Source organism: Mustela nigripes, chromosome 7 (assembly GCF_022355385.1).
Source record: "Mustela nigripes isolate SB6536 chromosome 7, MUSNIG.SB6536, whole genome shotgun sequence".
Taxonomy (NCBI): domain Eukaryota; kingdom Metazoa; phylum Chordata; class Mammalia; order Carnivora; family Mustelidae; genus Mustela; species Mustela nigripes.
In genome coordinates, this window is record NC_081563.1 from 22,892,603 (window position 1) to 22,903,570 (window position 10,968).

At 50.7% G+C, this 10,968-nt stretch overlaps 1 protein-coding gene across 1 annotated transcript in view; it reads left to right on the forward strand.

The window, feature by feature from the left end:
• The window catches only part of PLB1 (phospholipase B1), a 96,487-nt gene that overhangs the window by 42,563 nt on the left and 42,956 nt on the right, over positions 1–10,968 (forward strand). Inside the window, exons 19-28 of the mRNA XM_059405366.1 lie at positions 199–250; positions 579–659; positions 3,482–3,547; positions 3,858–3,958; positions 5,980–6,061; positions 8,432–8,536; positions 8,654–8,749; positions 8,956–9,027; positions 10,032–10,070; positions 10,615–10,675. Of these exons, the coding sequence (XP_059261349.1) occupies positions 199–250; positions 579–659; positions 3,482–3,547; positions 3,858–3,958; positions 5,980–6,061; positions 8,432–8,536; positions 8,654–8,749; positions 8,956–9,027; positions 10,032–10,070; positions 10,615–10,675 (755 nt within the window). The remainder of the gene's footprint in view (positions 1–198; positions 251–578; positions 660–3,481; positions 3,548–3,857; positions 3,959–5,979; positions 6,062–8,431; positions 8,537–8,653; positions 8,750–8,955; positions 9,028–10,031; positions 10,071–10,614; positions 10,676–10,968) is intronic.

Consider the following 10,968-nt stretch of genomic DNA (forward strand, 5'->3'; position numbering starts at 1 on the left):
TTGCCTGTCCCGAAGGAAGGTCATAATGCCCCCCTCCCCCACCCTCCACCTCCAGAGGAGGCTGGATGGAAAAGGTGCTCTGGAATGGGAGGGTGGCCTTCAGTCCAACTCTCCTGCTGCCTGTTTGATTGCTACCCTCCCTGCCCCAGCTTCATGGTCTCTGCTCATTACCTGACTTCTGTCTGTCTGTGTCCACAGGGATTTACCTGTTCAGGCCAGGAGGCTGGTGGACCTGATGAAGAATGACACGGTAATTCACAGTCCCAGTCTCCTAGGCCCGCTTGAGCTAGCATTCCCTGGAAGAGGGAGTAAGCCGGAGAAATCCATGGAGACAGAGAGGGTCGGGGTCAGGGACCACATGGAAGTGCAGAGAACCCACCTTTAAAAACCACAAGTGATCTAGCTCCTTCCACTGGTGACCTATGACCTCAGGACCCCAAAACCACAGAATAGAAAATAGTGATGTCCATTAAACCCTCCGGGAGGTGAGGACCCATCTCTGCCAGGGTTTGCTACTCTGTCTTTTTGACTCAGCTCTGGAGCAAGGCACTTACTTGTTTGTTTCCTGTTCATTTCAGAAGATAAATTTTCAGGAGGATTGGAAGATAATAACCGTGTTCATAGGAGGCAATGATCTCTGTGATTTCTGCAACGACCCGGTGAGCCTCTAGGCCCTTAACTCAAGACTCCTGCAGGGAGGGATTTCCACACCAGGTGGCTAGCGCAAGTGCTGTAGGCCTGGCACTTGGGGCTTATAACCTGGAATTAACCCTGAGACCAAGAGTGCATTCACCTCTAGGCAAAGACTCGATAGAACTGGTTATGAAACTTATCTTGATTAGGTTTTATAACCTGATCATATCATTCTAGAAACCAAGGTAATGTTCCAAGGATCTAGAAAAATCAGACATATCTTTGTATAGATCATTAAAGTCAGTTCCTTTTTCCAGCGTCGAACTGCCTTACCGTCTCTGTTTTGAATGGGGAAAAAAAAAAATGATTTCCTAATGCAAACATTTAGGCATAGTTCAGAGCCAAGTCATTCCAAGCTGATGGGAACCCCAAGAGCCAGGCTGCTGCCCTGTGGGTGTGGTGCTTCTTCCTGGAACCCCAGAATCTCTGAGCTGGACAAACCCCACAAATCCTGTTGACTGCTCTCCCACCTGCCGCAGGAATGCCTTCCAGAGAACCTAGCTGTTGAATATTCCCAGAGATGGGCAGCTTTTTAACTTGCTCTCATTAGTACTATAAGCAAGTACCAATTTTTTGGTAGTGTTTGTGTCAAGCCCAAATTGGCCTTCTTGTAACCTCCACCTTTTCTGCCTATGCTAGGTGTGCCTGTACCTCTTCTACATGCAATTCAGCTGACTTTAAAAATAATAGGTTTTAAAATTTTTTTTAAATTTTATAAGCAATGCACACTGGAATCTCTTCAAAGCACAAAGAAAAAACTTATTTTCTGTAATTACAACACCCAGAAATGCCATCGCTAACATTTTGTTAAATGTCTCTCTGGCATTTTTCTCTGAAAAGGGAGAAGTTACTTTATTATTTGCTAAAAATAGCTTCCTTCTGGAGATATTGTTTGGTGATCTGCTTTTTTTTTTTTTTCAGTAGTGATCCATTGGGAAGATGATCCTATGTCAGTAGTCTTCCATAAAATAATTCTTAATGACCATATAACTAGTCAATAACCCATATTGGCCATACTTTACTTAACTGTCACCATTTACTGTGTATTTAGCTTATATTGTTTCTAATTATTCCTGTTATAAATGACACCAGGAGAAACATCCAACTCGATGGGCACCCCTAATAGTTTCCTGATACATGCCCTGAGTAGTAAGACTTTTAGACAAGAAGGTATGTACATTTCCCCTACTGTTTCATCAAGAAATTTCCAAACATACTGAGAAATGCAGAGAATTATGTAGTAAGTGCCCATCTACCCACCGCCTAGCTTTTACAGTTGTTACCATGTTGCCATATTAACTTAGCACGTATCTTTCTCTCTATCTCACTCTGGGGGGACGCTGCACATTTTCAGTGCCTTGGATACAGATAGCCAAACTGCTTCCAGAATGTTGGCATCAATTATGCCTCCTTCCTCACGTTCCATCTGTCAATGTATGTTATTTGTTTTAATAGCTGCTAATCTAATAAATGAAAAAATCGTATCTTCAAATTTTGCATTTATTTGATGAGTAGGGAGGAAGAAGCCTTTATGTCCCTTGTTTCATACTCATTTGAATTCCTCCTGATAAATTCTATATGAAGGCCACTGCTACTTTCTGTTTAGGTATTTATGGTTCTCTTACAGATCTCTAAAAACCCCTCATATTAAGTATACTAACCCTTTATCAAATATGCTGCCTGTTTGTCGATTTCCATTTAATTTTGTTTATAGTGTTTTCTGATAAACAGAATGTCTTTAATGTCTGGTATCATTTCCTGGGCATGTATTATAGGCCAGGCACCGTACTAGGTGCTGAGCCTTGCAGCTCTGTCCTCAAGGAACTCACAGTCTGGGAGGGAGGTAGAGAAAATGCACCATAACACAGAAAAGACAACATGGTGGCCCCAAAGTCAGAATTTCCATGGGAATTTGTGTTTTGTAGGATGGTGGGGGAGTCAGGGGAGTAAATGGAGCAGGAGACCTTCTAACTAGGGCTGGAAAATGATACTCAGTAGAGCAAAATTGGGAAGTGGGGAGTCCTACTGAGCCTGGGGAGCTTCTGTCCCAAGGGGCAACCCTGGTCCCCAGACCCGTCACAACCTCAAAGTCACCAGGGTTTTTCTGGGATGTGATGGGCTCGCTGTGGGCATACTGCTCTCAGTGAAGCAGGTAAGGAAGTTGGACTGTGGCCTCTGCTCCACTTTTGAGTCATTTGATGGAAAAGGTCTTGGTTAGATTTTAGCCACAGAAAGGGTTCCACTTAAAAAAAAAAAAATTAAAAATCACCAAGTATGGAGGTTAGAAGAAATAACATAAAATGTGTTTATTCTTGGGGGAGGGGATTCACAGGACCCCCTTCCCCTATGATCATGTCTTTAAGTGATCTGATGGGGCAGCAGGTCCCCAGGCACTTTGAGGCATGAAGGCAGAAGAGCTCGGGCCATGGGACCAGAGAACATTCAAACCACAGGAGATCTGAGAAGTCCCGTGCTCCAACACCTATTCTAGAGGGGCTCAGAGATGTAAGATGCTTTAGCTAAGTCCCTGCATCTAATTAATGCAAAGTGGATCCAAAGCTTTCCATAACTTTATGCAAAAAACAAGGTTTCTGGGGAGGTCACAGCCATGACCAGCCTAAGGATGGTGGGTTTGGTCTGAAGGCTGGGGGCCCCCTAGACCAACCTTATGTTTCAATGTCACCCATTCTGGCTAACATACAAGAAGAAGGGGACCCAAGATATGAATGAGCCTGGTCCACAGAGAAATTAGGTGGTGGATGGTGTTAGACCTCCCCTTTTCCCGCAGGCCCGCTATTCTCCTCAGAACTTCACGGACAACATCGGGAAAGCTCTGGACATCCTCCATGCTGAGGTGTGTAGGTTGGACTGTGTGGCCTCTGAGCAGCTCAACCAACGGTCTTTCTTGGGCCTCAGACATGGCCTGGAAGGGCTCTGACTTCCTGCTCGCCTTTCCCTGGAAGCCAGCACTGACAGTGCCACTGTCCTGATTCCAGAAGCCTGAACACATAGGTGTCAAAAGCAGAGGGGAGGGAGATGGGGAGGGATGAAGGAGGTGGGTGGGGCATGGGAGGTATCCAGCAGGAGATGCTGGCCCAGACCTAGATGAGAGACTGGAGCCGTCAGCCTCTACTCTCCTGGGGACTGGCCTTGCCTTTGCTCAGGTTCCTCGTGCATTTGTGAACCTGGTGAAGGTTCTGGAGATCATCAATCTGAGGGAGCTGTACCAGGAGATGAAGGTCAACTGCCCAAGGGTTATCCTCAGGTGAGAAGGAAGCTTCTCCCCCATTCCCTAAAGCACCAGGGGATCCTCAGCAGAAAGCAACTCTGATTCATTAGAAAGTCCAAGGGCAGGTGTGTGAGGAGGGCTAAGCCCACCTCATTTTCTAACCTGATGAAGCCTCATGGGTTTTTGTGAGCCCAGTGTAGACCTCAGCTAAACTCGGGATCTGTGTCAGCACCCGACCATCCTCCTGGCTGTCCTGGGAGCTCAAGACACCCTTCAGTTCTCCTGGGAGGGAAGAGTAAAGCGTGAGGAATGGAGTGGGCCTGTGTGGGCCGGGTCACAGGTCACCAGTCAGTGTAAGCAGAACATCCCCTCATCGAGCCCCATTTCCAGGACAGAGAGAACCTCTCCCTGGTGAGGGTGTCCTAGGCTGGGCAATCACAACTGTGGGGCTATGGCCACTTGCTGGAGGAGAGGGTATCACATTAGAATCAGGGAACACTCTTTTCTGAGCACAGAGAGCCCTGGCCCTGGGAAGGTGCTGGAAAGGCCTTTTTCTTCCCCCATCTCCAGAGCCAAAGGCAGCTCCCTCTCTGACATGATACCTCTCCTTGACCTTCTGGATTAAGACATCCTTCTAACCTGAGCATGGTCATTTCTGCCAGCATTCCTTCCTGCATGGCCTCTCCTGGACCCTGAGCCCAGGTCCCGGGCTGTGCCCCACCCCAGTGTCCTCCGCAGCCCTGTAGCCCTTGACAGGCCCCCACGACAGCCCCGAGCACAGCACGTGGTGATGATTCATGTGCCTCTCCCCACAGCCCTGCACCCCCCCCCCCCCCCCCACATGAGTCACGGCTCACACAGCAGAGCGCCTGTTTGCTGAGGGAGTGAATGAATAATTCACAAGGGCCAGATTTGCTTTTGCAAATGAAGCGGCACCTTGGCTACTCCCCTGAAGATGCGTGCCAGACCTCAGCTGGGGGCCCAGACCTCACAGGTCTCCCCCCCAGCCGGGGAAGGCCTGAGGACCCCGTGAGCCAGAGGACGGCTGCCGCATGACCCATGCCTATGAAGGCAGCCGGTGTCAGGCGTGCTGTATTGTCAGCAGCTGACTCATCCCCTGGCTCCCACTTTCTCCAGTCACTGGGCCACCCAGGGGTTTAGTGGATTCGTCTCAGCACAGCTTATCCAAAAGTCTCTTGCTGCCCATCACTGCAGGGTTTTCAGACAATTAAAGCTAACAGTTCAGAAGAAGGCATCTGCCAAGTCCCTTCTCAGCCCTGTAATGGCCAAGTCATTCACTGCCAGGTTAGGCAGATTCAGGGTCACCTTGTCCTGCCGCCTCTCCACTGCTCTGTCTCCGTGGTGGTCCTTTCCTTGGAGGCACAGGTCTGTTCTGAGCCATGCACACTCTGATCGCCTCGCCCTGTGCACTCCCCCCCCATCCCCAGACCAAAAGTCCAGATGGGCAAGGTGGCCAACCAGAGCAGAGGGATAGACTGGACAGAAGCAGTTTAACGAGGGATTAAGAGCTCAGGTTCAGACCAGACAGACTAGAGTTCAAGTCCTGGCTCCCACACGTAGTCTCCATGTGACCTTGAGCACGTACTTAACCACATGGAGCCTCAGTTTTCTCCTCTATAAAATGGGGATGATAATACAACTTCTTGATTCACTGAGAGGAAAACCAAATGGGTTAATACCCATAAAACTCTTGGCACGGTGAGCATCAGGACGTGTGAGCCCTTATTCTGAGCGTTGCTGCCCCTGTTATTATTTAAAAGTAGGTGTGCTTTTCCTCTGTTGCCTGGTCTGTCCTCACACAGTCATAAGGTAACCAGCTCCAGAAGTCGTTCCTGCAGAGGTCAGAAGTAACTGGCTCATTTTCATGAGAAAATGCAGCTCTGGGAACTTCCTCCAGCTTCATCTGGCGGGGCTTCCATTAGTACTGACTTCCAACACCTCTAGGTCAAATAGATTGTGAATCTCAAGTCAAGTCAATGTCATGCATTTGGACAGTGATCTTGGTGAGGTGAGGCATCTCTTGGTTCGGTCCACAGGAACCTGTGCCCCTGTGTCCTGAAGTTTGAGGATAACTCAACAGAACTTGCCGCCCTCATCGAAGTGAATAAGCAATACCAGGTAAGCTGAGAACGGGTTCTGAGACCGCACCAGAAATGCTGTGTGGTCTCCTTGCTCCGGTGAGAAATGAGGTCATGCTTACCTTATCGTGATCCCTGCTGTCCAGTGTGAGGGTGTGAGGTGACCAGTGAGCCGTTTGCAGATTTGAAGACATCTTGAAAGACCATAGGGACTGTGATTTGGTTTATTTGCACCAAGCTTGTAGAGCCGAGTCACTCAACACACTTCATGAAATCTCCGTTCCTAGCCTTACACACCACACACACACACACACACACACACACACTATTTCCATTTGGAGAGTGTGTGTGAGTTTCTGACTCCTAGCTGGGAAGCCTTTTCCACCTAAGAGAGGCTAGAGGATTCACTGAGATGACTTGCATGTCCTTTGCTGTCCTCTCCCAGGGAAGCAGGTACTCTGGGGGAGCACAGGGAGAAAGAGAGTCAGCCAATGATCTCCAGACATCCTGTGCATTATTCATTTGGGGCCTTTTTCCGTCCAGTCTTTGGCCAGAGCAGCTGGCTCCCTTGACGACCTTCAGTTTCCCCCAAAATAATCATCCAGTCACTCAAGAGGGCAATGGTAGCCTTCCGGTTCTTCTAGAGTAGGCTGCAAACAGTTACCAGGATGGATCCATCCTTAAAACTCATGGACTCCTTGGAACAGAACCACTTCCCATCAGGGGTATCAGGGCTTGAGGGAACGAGCCTCCATCTATCACCCTCTGGGTGACTCCCCAGCGGTACTTCCTTCTGCTGCGGGAAGGCAGAAGTCCATGGCATGTACTAGGAGAAGGAAGGCAGCCAAGGTTACAGCCATGAGAGCAAACCTGTTTGTTCCAAGTAGAACAGGTTCTTGGAGGCAAGCAACAAAAATGTATGTGATGTGGGTTAATTTAAGCAGTTGGATTATTTAAGTAGACCGTCTGGAAGAGTTAAAAAGCTATGATCAGAGGTGGAGGTACCAGAAATCATGGCATCATGAAATTCTAGGGACCAAATCATAAGGATCAAAATCAGACCAAGGAACTCGTTCAGTGGAGACACTGTGGACACCAATGTCACTGCTGCTTCTAGGAATCGGCCGCAGTTGCCACCCTTAGCAGAATGGATTCTGTGCTGTCCCTCTTTCTGGCACTAGCTTTGGAGGGCCCCTGGCGTGTGCCTAAGCCCTGGTGTGGGGGTCACTGGGAGAGCCCGCATTTGTCTTCCTCATTTTGTACAGTGGGAGGCGGGCTGCTCTTCATATAGGTGGAGTTTTTCCAAACATAGGAAGTGGGTTCAGATGCCGTTCCCAGGTCTAATGTTGGTTACCACTGAGATCCAGGAGAAGTTCATGGTCAGCCGCAGGAGGCCATCACACACACTGGCGGACTCCTCTCCCTTCTTTCTGCAAAAGCTATGACTCCCATCTCTCTCCATGGAGATGATCATTACTATTCATGACCACCATGTGCCAGGCATTCTAGACACTATTTCTTTCATTTCCCAAGAGGGGCCTGGTTCCACTGTGGGCCATTGTGGCTCTTCACAGAGCAACCAGTAGCACTGGAAGGGATCTAAGGGAGGGTCCAGGCCTGGCCACACATCCTCCACTTACAGATGAGGAAAGAGAGGTCCAGAGAGGGGAAGCATTCCCCCGGGGAAAAGTACATGTGGCGCCTTCGGTAATGACCCCACTGATGTTCCTGACTGCCTGTTCCAGCCAGAGTCCTGGCCCCAAATGGTAGAAATCCTGTAAACAGTGAAAATGGCAGAAGCTGGCAGAACCTGGAGCCAGAACTGGGCTAACCTGTCCTCCTAGAACCGAGCCCAAGGGGATGCTATGAGAGTAACAGCTCTGTTACCTTCCTGGAGAGACCTGAGGGTCTCAGAGAAGGGTGTATGCACGGGAGCATGCCTGACCCCCCTAAACACACACCATGCACAGATGATATAAATGGGCATTAAATATCATTGCTGATTCACCTTTGAGTTTCTGAACAAATGTAGGACAGAAATAAATTAAATGTAATGATTATCCCCCAAAAGTCATTACATTGAATTCATGCCCTCCCCCACCCCCTGTCCCAGTCTTTAATCAGAAGCTTCCAGAGGAGATCAAGCTGATGGTCTTGGGTTTTTCCTTGCCTTTCCTTTATTTCCCCCACAGCCTAGGTCAGATACACGCCGCTGCGGAGGTTGGGGTTGAGGCAGAAGTCTGATCTAAAAAAGTAACTAACTGGTTCCTGATCAGTTGAGATTTTGTTACAGATTGATTTCACTCCAGGGGCGGACTCTGTTCAATTCTATAACAGCGAAAGAGGTGGCACACAGCCCGAGCGGAGGTGGGGAGACTCCCCTGACCCCTGCCCCCTTTGCCTCCTGCAGGAGGGGACTCACCAGCTGGTTGAGAGCGGTCGGTACGACACAAGAGAGGATTTCACGGTGGTCGTGCAGCCGTTCTTCGAGAAAGTGGACATGCCAAAGACGCCGGTAAGGAAAGCAAGCCTGGTGGGTGTAGGGGAGCCCCGCAGAGCCCAGTCCGTTCTGAGTGTCATTTGTGTCCCTGACATCCTCCAACACGGACCCTCCTTTACGCCCTGGGACCAGGACGGGTTGCCGGACAGCTCTTTCTTTGCTCCTGACTGTTTCCACTTCAGCAGCAAAGCTCATGCGCACGCGGCCAGCGCCCTCTGGAACAGCATGGTAAGACGACCGAGGTAGGAAAACCTATCCTCTCTCTGTAGGAGAAAGACCCTGGCCAGCTTTTGAAGGAGTTCAGAGGCCCATCAGGCTGTATGATCCCCTTCCCCATAGCAATGACAGGGCCTGTGTCCGTCCCTTTCTTCCCCAGCCCTGACCTGCAGCCTGACCTCTCCCTTCTTGCCACCTCTTTCCACTTCTTGCTTTAGCTGGAACCTGTTGGCCAGAAGACAACACAGCACAACTTTGAATACAAGATCAATATCACCTGCCCGAACCAGGTAGCATGTGAACCTCGTCCTTGTCAACGGGTCTGTTTATCTGAGGATCTTTTACAGGATTATAGCATCTCTCAGGTTTCTCAGCTCGTTTCATCCCTAGTTCTCACTCCCAGCCCAGACTCCAGGCGATCGTCCACAGAGCCCATCTGGCTGGACCGTAAGGGGACGACAGCCACCTGTGGCCGGGGTTGCCTAGTGTCCCTTTGTCTCTCCATGTCCCAGGGAGCCTGCACACACCCAGGAAGGGGAACATGATAGCACCTTCCAGCTCTCATTTTGGAGACCAGGGAGCAGTGGAGAACATCAAGACCAGGATGGGGCAGAAAGGATACCCTGTCTCCATGTAGCTACTGTCTCTGTGGCTGGATAGAAAGATCGAGAAACTGAGACCTGGAGTATCTGCTAGGGCGATGGGGGAGGGGCTGGTCAAATGAAAGCTTGAGCTAGAAAAGCAGACTTTACCTGGGAAGGCAAAGCAGACCCATCCCCCCACCATGCTCACTCACAAATGGCCAGAGGGATACTTGGACCTCTGGAGCTGTTCCCTCCCCTCTACAATGTCCTTCATATTCCCAGAGGGGTCCCAGGCCTAGACTGGGAACCTCTGAGCCAGGGCTTACATGGAGCAGGACCTCAAAGCACCTGACTTTCTTGCCTGGCCAGGGTGGGAGTGGCCTGGGGTGGCAAGGGGTCTGGGGAGTAGGCAACATGCACTTACCTACTGAGGCACTGGCTGGGGTGGGAGGGGCAGGGGCGGGAAAGAGAGGGGATGCCGCCACCCCAGCCAGCTGAGAGGGGAGCGGAGAGCAAACCTGCTCACCTGGGAGCCACTGCAGGCTTTATGCTAGCTGTTCCTAAGAGTTCAGGTTGCAGAGAAGGCCCAGTGCATCCTGGGAGGGAGCCCCCAGCGGTGGGGGGCTTGGGAACGTGGGCAGGGGAGGCTGGAAGTGTCATGCAGGAAGCCAGCGAACATGCTAGAGCTGCTCATGGCCCTCTTCTCACAGGTCTGGCCATTTCTGAGCACCTACAAGAACAGAGCGCAGGTACGAGCTTGTTTCCTCCTTGTGGCTCTCCAGCCAGCAGGGTGGGCAGTCCCCAAGCTGGGACTGGCCCCACAAGGTGGCGGGGGAGGCAATGCGGGTAAGGGTCCTGGTGGGCAGCCAAGGGAGATTCATGCTCTTCTGTGAGGTCTACTGATCTACACCTTCAGACCAGGCGGTAGGCAGGATAAGCCACACTGGTTAACAGCCCAGGTGGGACCAGCCAGTCGGACCGCTTCAGAGACTTAGGTGATGAGAGTTTTATCCTTGTAAGGCTGTAGAATCAGAGATGGCTAGGGTAGGATAAGATTGTTGTGTCAGGGCTCTGATTCTTGCACTGGATGGTGGGCGATCTGAACTAGGTTATCAGATCCCAGCCTAAGATCACCTAGGGAGCCTTCTCAAAGTGCCTTTCCAGGTCCCTCCCCAGGGTGGGACCCAGGAATCCAGGTGTGTTTGGTGAAGCTCTCCAAGTGAGTTTGATGCCCAGCCAACCTCTCTGGCCCCTTTCAACCCTGAGATTCTATGATTTGTTCTATGCCTTTAGGGTCACGGGAGCCACCTGCCTTGCAGGCACAGAGCCCCTTCTTCCTCGACACCCACCTCAGGTAAACCCCTTAGGACACATCAGAACCCAGGCCCCCCCCAAAGCACTCGGAGGCCAACGAGTGCTCTGACAAGACTTGGCATGTGTAACTCAATGGCAGCTTTAGGGCTGGGGCTTGCTTGCTTCCTGTCTGGGTGGTTGCCTGGAACAGGCTTTGTCCCCCCTCTGCTGTGCAACGATGTCTTTACTCCACAGGACCCAAGGTGACCAGGCCAAGAACTGTTTGCTGCCCTCAATTCAGCCTGTTAGTCAGGGACCTCCAGGAGCTCCCCCTTAATGGCCCAGCCTAGTGGC